Source organism: Pseudorca crassidens, chromosome 16 (assembly GCF_039906515.1).
Source record: "Pseudorca crassidens isolate mPseCra1 chromosome 16, mPseCra1.hap1, whole genome shotgun sequence".
Classification (NCBI taxonomy): Eukaryota; Metazoa; Chordata; class Mammalia; order Artiodactyla; family Delphinidae; genus Pseudorca; species Pseudorca crassidens.
In genome coordinates, this window is record NC_090311.1 from 60,428,954 (window position 1) to 60,443,713 (window position 14,760).

A 14,760-nucleotide genomic window follows, 5' to 3' on the forward strand; every position below is an offset into this window, starting at 1 on the left:
GGTCATGGGTTCAATCCCTGGTGGGGGGACTAAGATCCTGAAAGACGTGCGCTGCGGCCAAAAAAAAGTGCCAGAATCAGGATTCCAACTCAGACTGCCTGAGTCTGGAGCCCAAGTCTCACAGCTGTGCGGTCATGAGGACATGGGCATGACCTACTGCCTGGGCACAGGAGAGGTCTGATGATTACTGGTTGAGGGATTGCCTTTGTAGGTCCACAGACAGCCCTATAAGCTACCTCTCTGCCCCCACCCACCCCACCTTGACAGGGAAGACTTGGGCTTGCATCCCTCACCTTGATATGATTTTATTTTCCTTTTCAATGAAGACAAAAACCACCACCACAAAAGCAAGGAAAAGGGCATATTTGCTCCTCATTCTCAGGCTGTGCAGAAAGTGTCGGCAGTCCTGGGGCAGAGTGAGTCCTTTCTCCATGGGGAAGGGTAGGGCCATGGGCACTCAGCTTGGGGACATCACTCAGGACCTGGCTCGTTGTTCAGGTGGGGGACACCTGGTCCTGTGGAGAGATGAGCAGTCAGGACACCCTTGTCTGTAGATGAGAACAAACAGGAGCTTTTCCACCAGACTTTTGGGGACCACAGCCCTGTTTTGTCAGAACCCCAGACCCACTCTCCCAATGGACTATGCCCCAGAGACTTGAAATGAGGTCATTCAAAATACCAATGAACCTTCTGATTCGTCCATGTCACTTCCAGCAGTTTATGCTTTGACTTCACACATGACTGAAAGGCAAGTGTATGAAAAGAATACTCCTTGCAGTAAACATGTTTGCAATAGCCAAAGAGTGAAAACATCTAAATAAAATATGCTGGAGCAAGCAGTGGATTATTATGCAGCCACGAAGAATAATGAGGTGGATCTACTAATGCTGACGTGAATAATCTACTATATATTGGGTTGGCCAGAAAGTTCGCTCAGGATTTTCCGTAAGATGTTACAGAAAAACCCAAACGAACTTTTTGGCCAACCCAATATGTTATAATTTTATATATAAATAATGTGTATATATTATACATAAGCAAGCTGCAGACATAGTGTGTTTATATAGGCTAGGGTTTCTTAGCGTCAGCACTATTGGCTTTTAAAAAAATTTTATTGGAGTGTAGTTGATTTACAATGTTGTTAGTTTCTGCTGTACAGCAGAGTGAATCAGTTATACGTATACATATATCCCCTCTTTTTAAGATTCTTTTTCCATATAGGTCATTACAGAGTTCCCTGTGCTATACAGTATGTCCTTATTAGTTATCTACTTTATATATAGTAGTGTGTATATGTCAATCCTAATCTCCCAATTTATGCCCCCGCTTTCCCCCTTGGTAACCATAAGTTTGTTTTCTACATCTGTGACTCTATTTCTGTTTTGTAAATAAGTTCATTTGTGCCTTTTTTTGATATTCCACATATAATCAATTTCATATGATATTTGTCTTTCTCTGACTTACTTCACGCAGTATGACAATCTAGGTCCATCCATGTTGCTGCAAGTGGCATTATTTCGTTCTTTTTTATGTCAGCACTAATAACATTTTAGATCAGATCATTCTCTGTTGTGGGGATTGTCCTGTGCATTGTAGGATGTTTAACAGCATCCTTGGCCTCTACTCATTAGATAACAGTAGAATCCCCTTTGCTCAGATGTGACAATCAAAAATATCTCCAGACGTTGTCTAATGTCCTCTGGGCAGGGGGGAGGTACAAAATCATCCCAGGTTGAGAACCTCTGATGTAGTATGATCCCATTTGAAAAAAAAAAATTAAGGGAGAGAAAAGTGGACTGTGACCACAGGCATACACAAGGCCTGTAACAAAGGGACGGGTAGGTCAGGAGAGAAGGGTGGGGTGAGTCTTAGTGTTTGCTGTGTAACATTGTGCACTATTAGAAATTTTACCATGCAGATGTATAATTTTTGTTTTTGTTTTTTTTTGGCTGCGTTGGGTCTTCGTTGCTGCGTGCGGGCTTTCTCTAGTTGCGATGAGCGGGGGCTACTCTTCGTTGTGGTGCATGGGCTTCTCATTGCAGCGGCTTCTCTTGTTGCGGAGCATGGGCTCTAGGTGCGTGGGCTTCAGTAGTTGTGGCTCGCGGGCTCTAGAGCGCAGGCTCAGTAGCTGTGGCGCACGGGCTCAGTTGCTCTGCGGCATGTGGGATCTTCCCGGACCAGGGATTGAGCCCGTGTCCCCTGCATTGGCAGGCGGATTCTTAACCATTGTGCTACCAGGGAAGTCCCGGATGTATAAATTTTTAAAAATTAACTAAAGGTTTTCCACCATAGCATGTGAATTCTAACAAAATCCTTCACATGGCCTTGGCCTTCGGGTCTCAGCTTCATGGGGCAGCTTCCCCGGGATAGGTTAGGGCCTCCTCCGCCCCGCCACAGTACAAAGACTCTCTTTAAGCACCTGAGACTTTGTCATAAAGCAGGCCCACTTGTAATGACTTGTTCAGTGGTAATCATCCCTTTGGGGAGGACGGGGAGTTTGTCTGGCTCCCTCATTATCCCTTAGCACTGGGCCACAGGAGACACTCATGCATGGCTGCTAAATGACAGAATGGTTAAAGGAATAAATGACTCTTAGCGGAAAGTGTATATATTTTTTAAAGCTGGAGTAAAAACACCATTGCCCAATGGAGGCTGAATCACCATTTCTTTCACTCGTCCTCACCATCACACACACACACACACACACACACACTGTCCCATACCACAAGCCGCAAGATTCCAGCACAACCCCCTCTTCCAAAAGTCTATCCCTTTCTCCACAAGGACCCTCATCCATGGGAGACAGTCTGCTCCAAGTTTGGAAAAATCTTATTGTGACCTTGTGCAGGACATCCAGGACCATCCTTCTTTCTGGGAATAATGAATTTCTTCCAAGCTGATGACATGGGGGAGTGGGAGGGCAGAAAGGAGGGTCCCAGGGCTGCACCTTCATCACACAATGGAAGTGGCTTTAGGGACAGCCAGAAAATCTACCCTCTGGAGAAAGCAGTGAGGCTTGTGAGAAGACAGATGTGTACCCTGGCAGCTGGAGTGGAGCTCCTCAGCTATGCAGGGCGGAGTGGTGGTGCGGCAGTGGGCAGCTCTCCCTGGCAGAATGCTGGGGTGCTTTGTGAGTGTGGGTAGTTGGAGGGGAGCCAGGAGGGAAGAGGGCCGCAAGGCCATTTCAAGGGCAACTGAATATTTTTGCCTCTTCCTAATTCTTCTGGGCCATTTCCTATGCACTCATTAAGCAGATATTTTCTGAGCACCTCCTATGTGCCATTCTAGGCACTGGCAATACAGCAGTGAACAAGCAGACCCAGCCCATGCCCTCATGGGGCTTACACTCTTGTTGAAAGAGTCAACTAGAAGGATATGGGTAGATGAAATTTATTGAAATTTATAAAGTTACTACTCTATGCCTGGTGTCAAGCTAAGCACTTGATTTGCATTTCCTCATTTCACAAAAGCCCTATTAGGTAGCGACCAGCCCATTTTACAGATGAGGAAACTGAGGTTGAGAGAGATTAATTTATTTGCCCAAGGTTCCTCCAGCGGCAGCCTGATCACCCCTCTCAGATCGACGTCATTCCAGCCTCTTGATGTTCCACAGTGACACCCCCCCACCCCCGCCATAGCACATGTGGTTGGGCTTTCCAGCTCATGGTCTGTCTTTCTCCCATTCCCAGACTGCAAGTTCTCTGAAGTCAGGACCAGCGTCTAGAATGGCATCCACCATATATCAGCTGCCCAGCAAATCACTGGTGAGTCAACCCGTTGAAGCTGGTGCCTGGACGGCTGTCAGCATTCGTTTGCAGAATGCCGGGCAGGGCCATGTTCCCCATGCACCCAGTTTAGCCTGTGGTGGGATGCGAGGCCACCTATCCTGCTGGGAGGGTGAGCCCCAGTACTGAGTCTGCAGAGCACAAAGGGTTGAAATCCTGGCTTTCTTCTCTCTCGGCTCTCAGCTGAGAGTTGCCTGGATCTGATGATGTGATGGAAGCAGAAGGAGCTAGGACCAAAAGTCCTGGGCTCTTGTCCTTTCTGCATGTCTACCATGCTGTGTAGCATTGTATAAGTGACTTAACCTCTCTGGGCCTCACTTTCTTCACTGGTAGCATGGAAAGGGTGGTTGCTGTGAGGAGCAGTATCTGGTACATGGGAGAGGGAGAAAAGGCAGGTGTGGCCCAGGGGGAGTTGCGTTCACTGTCTTCTCTCTTTTGGGTCTAACATCTTTGGTAAGATTTACAACTTTGGCTGCCTCGATGACAAAGATCCTGAACCTTCTCCTCCCCTCCCTTCCGGGCACTGTTTCTATTTTCGAGTCGCTGTCCCAGCCCCCTCACCCCCCGAATAATACCAGATTCCTGAGAACCTTCACGACATTGCCCTAAAAGGAAGACGCAAGGGTGAAAACTCCCTCCAAATGAAACCGCAGGCAGGCTGTTGGCTCCTTTGCCCTGCCCAGGCAGGCTACCCCTAGGGTTAGCTTTGGCAGGCCAGCAGGCAAGTGGGCAGGCAGGCGAGAGAGGTTTAGACCCGGGGGTAGCAGAGGGTCACAGATGCCAGGAGGTCACGGGTCATGAGGGACGAGGACAGGGCTGGGATGGGGGTCACTCAGGTAGAACCTGGCCTGCAGGAGGCCCTTTGCAAGAAGTGTGTCTGTGATATCTGTGACACTGGACAAAACTACCTCCCTCCCCAAACCCGTGGTGCCCCCCTTGCTTAGCTCATGGGAAGAATGAAAAATCTCTTCCTTTACTTGATGGATGCCATCTCCCAGGGGAGTACTTGATACCTTCCTGCCCCCCAACACCAGCAAAAGGAAATTGTGACAGCCAAAGGAAAAGGTGGCACGTCCCTGCTGGGATGCCAGTGGAGGTCATATTTCCAGGGCACCAGGGGCAGGTGCCAGCCCAGCTCTGCCTGGATGCAGTGGGGAGTGGGGCAGCCGTCCTGGGCCCAGTTATACTCAGTACTCAGCTCAAATGTCCCCTCCTCCGGAGTCCTTCCCTGACCACTGACCTAAAGTTGACCATCTCCCCTCTCCCTATCATGTTCCCTCTCTGCACCCTGCTTTACTTCCTTCCAGGATGGAAGTGTACTTGTTTGCTGCCTATTTCAGTCACTGGAGTGTGAGCTCTCTGAGGGGAGAGCTCTCTGTCTGCTTCATCCTTGTATGCCCAGTGCCCTGCTCTATGTGCACCAGGCACAGTAGGTGTCTCATAATTTTCGTAGAATGAATAGATGGATGCCTTTTCCAAAGCACTTAGCCCACTGTGAGATGCTTAATCATTCTAAGTTGATGGAAAATACAAAGAGGAAGAAGAAAAAGCCATTGTTCCCTGAGTGAAGCATATGTGCGCACTGTGACCTGTGCTGCGGGTATGCGCTGATTATATGTCCTGAGTGTGTACTACAAGCGTGGGCTGAGCGGGTACTACACGTATATACTACATGTGTGTGCTACGAGTGTGTACTATGGGCAAACCTTGGCGCTTGGGGCTTCACATACATCAGTCTCTTGAATTATATCAATCCGGGATGCCTTTTTTAGGATAAAGAAACTAGGCCTTGTGGCTTTCAGTTCCAAGTCTCTCCAGCTATGGGCTAACAGTAGGGAGGGCAGAAAGCAGCGAAGGCATCCCAGGCAATCTCAGTGAGGGAGCGCACTGGAAAGAAAGCAGGCTGTGATCTGAGGCCCGAAACTCGAGGCACCGGCTCTCCCCTCGGAGGCCTTTCTGCTCAGGCCTTCCTCGTGACCTGGCAAGGGGCCTTCACAAGAGAACAGCTTTCTACTTGGATGGCTCCCAGGCAGGCCCTGGGCCCGCCGCTGCCTCCCGTGGGGGGAGGTGGGGTCCCAGAGTCTGCTGTGAATGGCGCTCTGATAAGGGATGGGCCCTGCCAGACGTTGCATCAGGCAGCAAAGCTCCACTCCCCTCCCTTGTCTTGCTCGCGGCCAAGAGCACAGTGGGGACTGGGGCCTCAGCTGTGGCAGGCCCTGCTCACAGCCTTTGCACTGGGCAGGAGGGGCAGCCGCCTGAGCCGAGGGAGGCCAGGAGCTGAGATGGACGAGGCTCCTGGGCAGAGATGCGAGCAGTGAAGCCCATCGTGGGAAAATTCTGAACTAATTCATGAGCGGCAGCCCTCGGGGGCCGGGAGGCTGCCGCAACCATGCCGTGTCGCCAGACACCCGGGAAGGGAGACCTCGGGGGGCTTTCTGTGAGTTGTCTCTGGATCCCCTAGAGTGGAGACGGAGGGCAGGAGCGCACGTGCTCATAGGTGACCTCTGCTTGGGGGATGCAGGAATCCATCCAGGGGCCTGTCCAGGCAAGGTTCTGTTTCACAAAGGGACGCCCAGAGATGGCTTGGGCTGTCGAGCTTAGCATCTGACAAGAGAGTAAATGGCCAGGAGCCGTTGGATGAACCAGTGAGCAAAGGAATGAGAGAAGGAGGAAGTGGATGGAGGCCTGGCTGACGGATGCTCCCCTGCGCAGCCTGGGGCTATCATTCCTCCCCAGGTCCCTCACATCCCAGGGCTCCAGCTTCCTCTCCCAAGAACAAACCATCTAAAACTTCCTTTTGGGCACATGTCCAACCTCAGCCAAGATAGAGCCAGAGTACGTGCTCCAAAGGTGGGGGTATGTGTCACCTGAGTGGCAGTGGGCATCCAAGAACTCGTGAGAAGCTGTGGGCCAGAGCCACGAGGTGGACCAAGGGGCTGAGGCCAGCCTGGTGGGGGTGGGGCCTCCACAGACTCGGAGGGAGCCAGCCCTGGCCGGGACAGACCCCGCTGCCCCTCGGCCCCGTTTGGCTGTGCGGGGGTATGGGGCAGCACGCTCTCTACCCCCAGGGCCTGCTCAGCTGTGTGAGAAGCACATCCTGTGCAGAACGCTGATGGCTGCACGGATACGGGCCCCGAGAACAGTCCCAGCCTCCCTGTCCGCACAGGTACCTCCCGTGCCTCTCACGCTGAACCCTAGGCCCTGGGCCACGTCGGAGCCGACCCACTGCTCTGGGCTTTCCAGCCCTTGCCCAGTCAGGAGCTGCAGCAGAGGCTGGTATCCAGGAGGCCCCTAGCCATGCAGCCAGGCAGCCTGGTGAGGAGTCTGTTGGCTTCTTTGGAACCGACCTGGACGTGGGCTGAGATTCGTGGCCAAGGATGTGCACCCAGCTCTGGAAGTCCAACGTGTGAGAAGCGACTTGAGTGTCTCAGCAGACAGGGCTGGCTAAGTAACTGCAGTGCATTGGCACAATGAAAGCAAGCCAGGCAGGGGTTAAAAACGCTGATGCGCAGCTACAAAAATGGAGTATTAAGTGATGATTCTTTTCACTTTCTACCCTTTTGGATTTGAATTTTTGACAACCATGCACATGTACCACTTTAATGAATAAGCTTTAAAATCTCATCTGAAGCTTAAAAAGAGAAATGTAAGATTACTTTGAAAGCGGCGTGGAAAATGTATTGGAAGAAGGAAGGACTGGAGGCCGGGAGAGCAGGCTGTCCCTTCTGCACTGGTCCAGGAGAGAGGAGGCGGCCTGAGCAAGCAGGGACAGAGTGGACAAGAGGAAGGACAGACATGTGAAACCTTAAGGAAACCCGCGTGGTGCATGTGACTTGCATAGCGTGGATGAGCCTTGAGGACAGTATGCTTATGAAGTGAAATAAGCCAAACACAAAAGGACAAATCCCGTATGATTCAACGTACATGAGGTACCTAGAGGAGCGCAATTCGTAGAGACAGAAAGGAGAAGGGTGGTTGCCTGGCCCTGGGGGGAGGGGAAATGGGGAGCTGGTGTTTAATGAGGGCACAGTGTCAGTTTGGGAAAACGAAAAAGTTCTGGAGGTGGATAGTGGTGAAGGTGGCACAACATGAATACACTTAATGCCACTGAACTGTGCACTTAAAAATGGTTAAAATAGGGGCTTCCCTGGTGGCGCAGTGGTTGAGAGTCCGCCTGCTGATGCAGGGGACACGGGTTCGTGCCCCAGTCTGGGAAGATCCCACATGCCGCAGAGCGGCTGGGCCCGTAAGCCATGGCCGCTGAGCCTGCGCATCCGGAGGCTGTGCTCCGCAACGGGAGAGGCCACAACAGTGAGAGGCCTGCGTACAGCAAAAAAAAAAAAAAAAAGTTAAAATAGTACATTTTATGGTATGTCTATTTTCCACAGTAAAAAAGAATTCATAAACAATAGGCAGGGTGAAGGAGGGCAACAAAGGACTCCAGGAGGATCCCTGGTTCCTTCCTTGGACAGCATTCCTGTTCTCTGCTGCACCCACAGCGCCTGGCACGTGGCAGGGCTCATAATGTTTGTGAGGTGAATGAATGGATTCATAACTGTGTTTAAGAATTGGCTGAGTTTCTTGTAGTTTCTCTTCCCCCATGTTAGTGAGGAAGATGACTAACATGCCATTGATTTTATATATATAGAGAGAGAGAGGGAAAGAGACAGAGACAGAGAGACAGACATAGAGACACAGACAGACATCTCGGAAAAGCCTGAACAAATTATACAGTGACTGTCTTGACTTCTTTGCTTTTACATATTGACTTTGAAGCCCTGTGACCTTAGGAAAGGAACTTATACTTGAGTGGTTTCATTATTTATAAATGGGACACTTAACAGCATCTACTGTATACTCAGTGGTCGTGAGGAATTCAGTAAGATGCTGGTGAAATGCTTAATCCAAGCCCAAGTTGTGATAAATGGTCCTACTAAGGAACCACTCACCCTGTCTTTACAGATGCAGCAGACTCTGTGGCTTGTGACTAGTGGCAAGTACTGGAATGGTTGCAGTGGGGTGGGGGTCTCCGTCCCCTAAAAATACCAGGGTGTAGGAAACAGTGATAACCTGATCTGACCACAGCTAGAGACACCCCTCAGGCAGAGCCAACATCTGCTCATTTATGGATAGCATTTGGCTCTGGGCATCTCATCCTCTCTCAGCCTCATCTGGGGGTAAACTTGCTGACTTTCCCCATCCCGAGCACTGCAGTCACCTGTAGCCCTGAAGCAGCAGAGCAGCCGAAGAGAGACCCAGAAACACCATAGGCAGAACCCTTAAGGATGCTCTCTCCCCAGCTTCCCTATAGGCCAGAGCTGCTCACAAATTCCATACGGCCTCCCATCTCCAGGAAGTGCTGAGTGCGCTGACAGGAGTGTGTCTGCAGAATGACAGAAGCCATGGGGTACAATGGAGCCCTGCGGAGTAGCCAGCTCCACTCTGGCTGTGGTGAACAGAGGCATCAGGCCTCAGATCTGTCAGGCTGAGGTCAAGTTGAATGCCAGTGGATTTTGCCCCCAGGACAAAATCATGCTGTCAGCAGGGACTCAGGCCAGCAGCCTTACACAAAGCAGCTCGGCTTCCCAACTCTAGCTGTACTTGCCTTCAACTGTGCAAGTGTGCATTTCTTTCGGAAAGGTCCAAGAGAAATTTGTCCTATACACTACCCCACCAATCATGAAAAACATGGCTTTTGCCCTAAAACTGCAGAATGTCAGGATTGGAAAGGACTTGGAAATTTTCTTATCCACGCTTCCTCTTTTTTCATCTATAGCAATTCAGGTTCAGAGAAGGGAAGTGCTTGACCAAGGCATAACTGGATGGTGACAAAACTTGAACTACTACATAGGTCTCCTGCCTCCCAGGTTAGTGATGGCCCTGCCAAACTTTATCACCCTGACTCTCATAGCTTAGCTCACTCAATAACCTTCAGCACAGGGATGTCAAACAAATGGTACACATTCCACTCAGCAGTCCTATGCCTGGGGCAGACATCACTAATCAATCATTGTCCTCTTTTCAGCTGAGACTACCTGTAGCCTCATAAGCCTTCTCAGTGCAGTGCCAATCCATTAGAGCTGGCATGTGAGATAAAACCAGTTTGCCCCTCCAACTTTACGGGATCCTTACTGGCTACCAAACAAAATTCCTCACCCTCCTTTAGTTTACCATTCTGCTGTCTGACATCACCCCTCAATGCCAGCCAAATTCCAAGTCTCCTCCTACATAAACCTTCCATTCAAGCACATGTGCCTTGTACATCCATCCTCCAAGCCTTTCATTTAACACATAAAGGCCTTTACTGAACAAAACACCACAGATTACAATTAATGGTGAGGTCATTAAGAATAGTTAAAGCATCAAAATTTGCAAAAAAAAAAAAAAATTCCTTTTGAAAAGAACTGCAATGGATGCAAGGTTCTTATAATTCTACCTTTCTCCCTCGCTTGGCTTGTGCTTTCATGAATGATAGAGGAGGTAGCGTTACAGAGAGCCTAGGACACTGCACAGAATGGCTGCCGATCCCTTCCACACCACAGCTGGCAGAGATCTTCACACGGCTAATTTTATATTGTCACTCACATGCCTTTGTATGTTTTTATGAATAAGAGCCAAAAATTTTAGAAGTCTTAGGGCTTTCCTACAAAGTGTTTTTTGGATTTGGGGAAAATTTGGGCAAGTCCATTGGAGTGCGTCTTGAGTGTGAACATAATCTGCCATGGGTATTACAGCAGAAAGAGGTTGAGGCCAGTTGCCTAAAGAAAGCATATACGGGCAAATCAAAATGATGCGTGGTGCCACTTTTTCCCATACTGGATTGAAGAACCAAATGTTCCATAATATATTGTGTGGGTGAAATTCTAGGGAAACAACTGGCAGAAACTTGGTGCTCACCGGATACCCACATGCTCTCTACCTTCCCCAGCCCCTCCTGCAGTTAGGTTGGGCCAGTGACCAGGTTCTGACCTGTGGGGATGTAGGTTAAAGTGATATAAGCCACTTCAAGTCCTGTAAAATGATCCCACACATTCCCCAGGTCCTCTCTTCTCTTGCTGTGACAAGAACTGGAGGCCACATGTTCCAACTAGCTTAATACAGTGTGGAAGCAGCCCAGATCCTGAGCCGCTGCTTGGAGAGTCACCCCACCTGCATCAGAGGTGATGCAAGTACAAAATTAACCTTTGTGGTGCTGAGCCACCATGACAGGATTTCTGAGATTACCGGGAAGAGAAAAACTCTCAATGCATAAGCCCAGGGTCCCCTTCCTGCTTTCTCCTACTGACTGACATTCCCAAGGAGACTTTCTGCACCGGAGAATGTTCACGTAAGGGACAGATGGAGAGGAGAATTTCTTTTGCTCCCTGGTTTTTTTTCCAATCCTACTGTCTTCAATGCAGAGGATACAGAATTTGGGTCGTCCAGGGTGGTCCGCAGTCCCACAGTTTCCTCAAGCCCCCATTTAATCCTTCCTGTTAACAGTAGGCAGGGGCTTTATTCCTTGTGACTCTTCTCTTTTTCACCAGGGAGTTCTGCCCACCATCCAGGCGCCAGATCTGTAGGGGAGGTAGCGGTAGAAGAGAGGGGAGCAGACTGGGTCTTAGCCCACACCGACTACTGCTATTGTCTGGGCTGATCAATGGCCACGAAGGAGTCCATCTATACCCAGCCCTTGGAGAGGAGAGCCGGAGTCTGAAGGTGGCGAGAGAGGTCCAGGCTGTCAATGTCTAACTGCTCTGAGGACTAGACAGGGGGGACTTGCAATCAGACTTGGTTTGGGTGCCAGCTCTCCCATTTATTCTCTAGTGATTTTTAAAATTAATTAATTAATTTATAGCTGCGTTGGGTCTTCGTTGCGCGTGGGCTTTCTCTAGTTGTGGTGAGCGGGGACTGCTCTTCGTTGCAGAGCACAGGCTTCAGTAGTTGTGGCACGTGGGCCCAGTAGTTGTGGCTCGCGGGCTCTACAGCGCAGGCTCAGTAGTTGGTTGTAGTGCACGGGCTTAGTCACTCTGCGGCATGTGGGATCTTTGCGGACCAGGGCTCAAACCCATGTCCCCTGAATTGGCAGGCAGATTCTTAACCACTGCGCCACCAGGGAAGCCCTCTCTGGTGATTTTAAGCAAGGTATTTAACTGCTCTGAGCCTGGGTCAGCCCCACAGCATTGTCGTGAGCATCAGGTAAGCTTGTGTGAGGCTCTGAAAATAAGGAGGACTGCACACAGGCTGGTCATCATTACAGGTCTGGACCAGTGTGAGCCAGATCCTGTCTATGCTGATGGCACTGTTGGTTTACACCCTGCACGCACATCTCTCTCCCAGCTGGGCTGCAGGCTGCCGCAGGGGAAGGACACTGGCTGATTCACTTTGCCTTTTCCTATGGAACCAGCCCAGAAAATCCTTGCCTGCTGTGGCTTTGCTGCTGCTATTACTATGGGCCCAGGACACTCCTTTCTGGCATGATTTGGAGGGCCGCTCACCTCATGCATCAGGTCCCAGGCCTAGACACACCTGGATATGGCGGTTGCCAAACAGTTTCAGCCTTCTCAGCTGGGAGGGCAAGTCATTTCGATTCCTGGGCCAAGGCCGATCAATTGGAAGTGGCTGTCTGAAGCGTGTTTGAAAAGGTCGCTCTCCGCAGGAAAAGAGTGTGGTGACTGCTTGGTGACGTCTACTGCGGCTAGAGGGGTAGCACGCTGTTGTGCATTTGCTGAATCTGCTTGAGCACTGCTTTTCGACCCTGACAGCATGTGAGAATTATCTGGAGTTTCAGAAATTGCTGAGGCCCGGGTCCCACACCCAGAGATTATGATTGAATTGGTCTGGGTATGGCTTGGGTATCAATTGTTTAAAGCTCCCTAGGTGATCGAAGATTGAGAGCCGTGCCTTAGAGAGCACCCAGCTTCCTTAGAGAGCGCCACCTCAGGGCTTCTCAGCCAGAGGAGCTGCTGCCGGTGTGCACCCTAGCTCAGCAGCAAGGCCATACTGACAGGAGTGTTGCTGATCTCTTGTTGACCAGGCGTGGATGCCGGGTGAACATGCCAGTATTCTTGTTTTACTTGGGATACGGTGCTTGGGAAGCTTTTAGGCCTATGTTTGAGTGGTCCATTTAAAACCAGCTCCCTTATACCGTGGCATACTGCTCAGCAATAAAAAGGCATGCACTACAGATACAACAACTTGAATGAATGTGTGAGGTATTGAGTGAACAAAGCCAATTTCAAAAGGTGACATACTGCATGGTTCCATTTCTATAACATTCTTGAAATGACAAAATTATAAGATAGCAGAACAGATTAGTATTGCCAGGAGTTAAAGAATGGTGAGGGCAGAAGGGAAGTGGGCATAACTATAGTACAGCAACATGAGGGGTCCTTGTGGTGATGGAAACGTTCTGAATCTTGCCTATATCAGCATCAGTATCCTGGTTGTGATATTGCACTAGCGTTCTGCACCACTGGGGGAAACCGCATAACGGGTTCAAGGGATCTCTCTGTATTATTTCTTAAAACTGCACATGTATCTGTAATTATCTCAAAACCAAAAAAAGTGTAATTAAATAGAAAAAAAGAAAAGAAAACCAGCCGCCACAACAGTAGGCAGGTTTTAAAGAGGTCTTTGGAAAATGGAGCTAGAGGTGGGTGACAAGATTGAGCAGAAATGGCCTTCCTGGGGCAGGAGTGAAGGAGTTGAGTCCAATCTGGAATTCCGAGTTTGGCTTTTTGGAACACCATGGACTGGCCACCCTCCTGGAGTCTATTCACGTGCAAGGACAAGCTTGGGGGCTTTCTGAGGAAGTAAAACGATGAGGAAGCCCATCCTCACAGTAGGGGAAGAAGAAAGACGGGGACAGGACTCTGGAGGGGATGATACGACCTCTGACCCTCTCATCAGCTGGAAGGCCTGGTGTGAGCTTCAGATAGGAGAGGAGCTAGGAGGCCACTCGGGACTAGGTGCTCGAGCTGTGCTGCCACAGGGCTCAGAGACCCAGAGGAGGCCTGAGCAGGTGGGTCAGGCATGGCCTTGAACTGAGGAGATCTGGGCAGCCATGCTAACTGTGCCAGTTACCTTGCACTCAAGGGTTGGTGATACCTGGGGATGCCTGGTTATCTCTGAACTGCTCATGGGACCTACCCCTGGGCAGAGCAAGCTTCAGGCTGCTTTATGGCAATTCTGCAGCTCCCAGGCAAGAAGGAGGAAGAGAAGGGTTTGAATAACTAAGGTGGAATTTTTGAAAATTGCATATATTTGGGAAAGTACCTAGTGAGCCTCTGGCTAATAAAAGCTCACATTCAACCAGTAAATTCATCTGCTGAGTATTTGCTCTGTGCAAAGCATGGGAAGAGCCATTGGGAATAGAGGGAGGAAGAGCGTCTGTGCCCTCGGGGAGCTGAATCATAACAGAAGTTAACACTTCTAATGAACCAGGCACAGTTCCAAGCACTTCACACACATAAATATATTTAGTCCTCAGGACAGCCCTGTGAGAAAGGTACCACAGTACCTTATAGATAATAATCACCACCCCCTGTTAACGCAAGCGGTGGCCAAACAACTTGCCCTCAGTTATCAGGTGGGATTGGAACCCAGGAAGTCTGTCTCCATAGTCCATGGACTCAACCACTATGCTGTAGCGCTGAGCAGGCAGATTTAGCCAAAAGGCAGGAGCTGTACAGCAGTGGGCAGATCAGAGTCTTGGCCAGGACCTGTACCAACTTGTGTGACTCTGAACAGCTCTCTGGACCTCTTTATAGCTCACATTCCTTCTCTAAGACATGCATGGCCCCAAATGCAGGGCTGCAGGAGAGCCTTCGAAGAGATGTGCTTTGGAGGCACTGGGCCATTGCTGGCCTTCCGTGAAATGGGAGCTTACTCGTCACCCCAGACAAGCAGTTGTCACTGGCTGCAGGTGACAGTGAGTAGAATGCTGCTCCTGGCCCCAACCCTGCAGTTCTGCACGGGAGCTGGGTTGCTGCAG

At 50.0% G+C, this 14,760-nt stretch overlaps 1 protein-coding gene across 3 annotated transcripts in view; it reads right to left on the reverse strand.

The window, feature by feature from the left end:
• CHST3 (carbohydrate sulfotransferase 3) overlaps nucleotides 1-14,760 on the reverse strand; it is a 41,352-nt gene that overhangs the window by 7,229 nt on the left and 19,363 nt on the right. For 2 of the 3 annotated variants that reach the window (XM_067710638.1, XM_067710639.1), the window contains exon 2: nucleotides 294-515. In XM_067710638.1, coding sequence (XP_067566739.1) covers nucleotides 294-451 — 158 coding nt within the window. In that variant the 5' untranslated portion in view covers nucleotides 452-515. Of the gene's footprint in view, nucleotides 1-293; nucleotides 516-1,911; nucleotides 2,200-14,760 lie in introns of those variants that run through there. The other variant, XM_067710640.1, reaches the window with a different exon arrangement.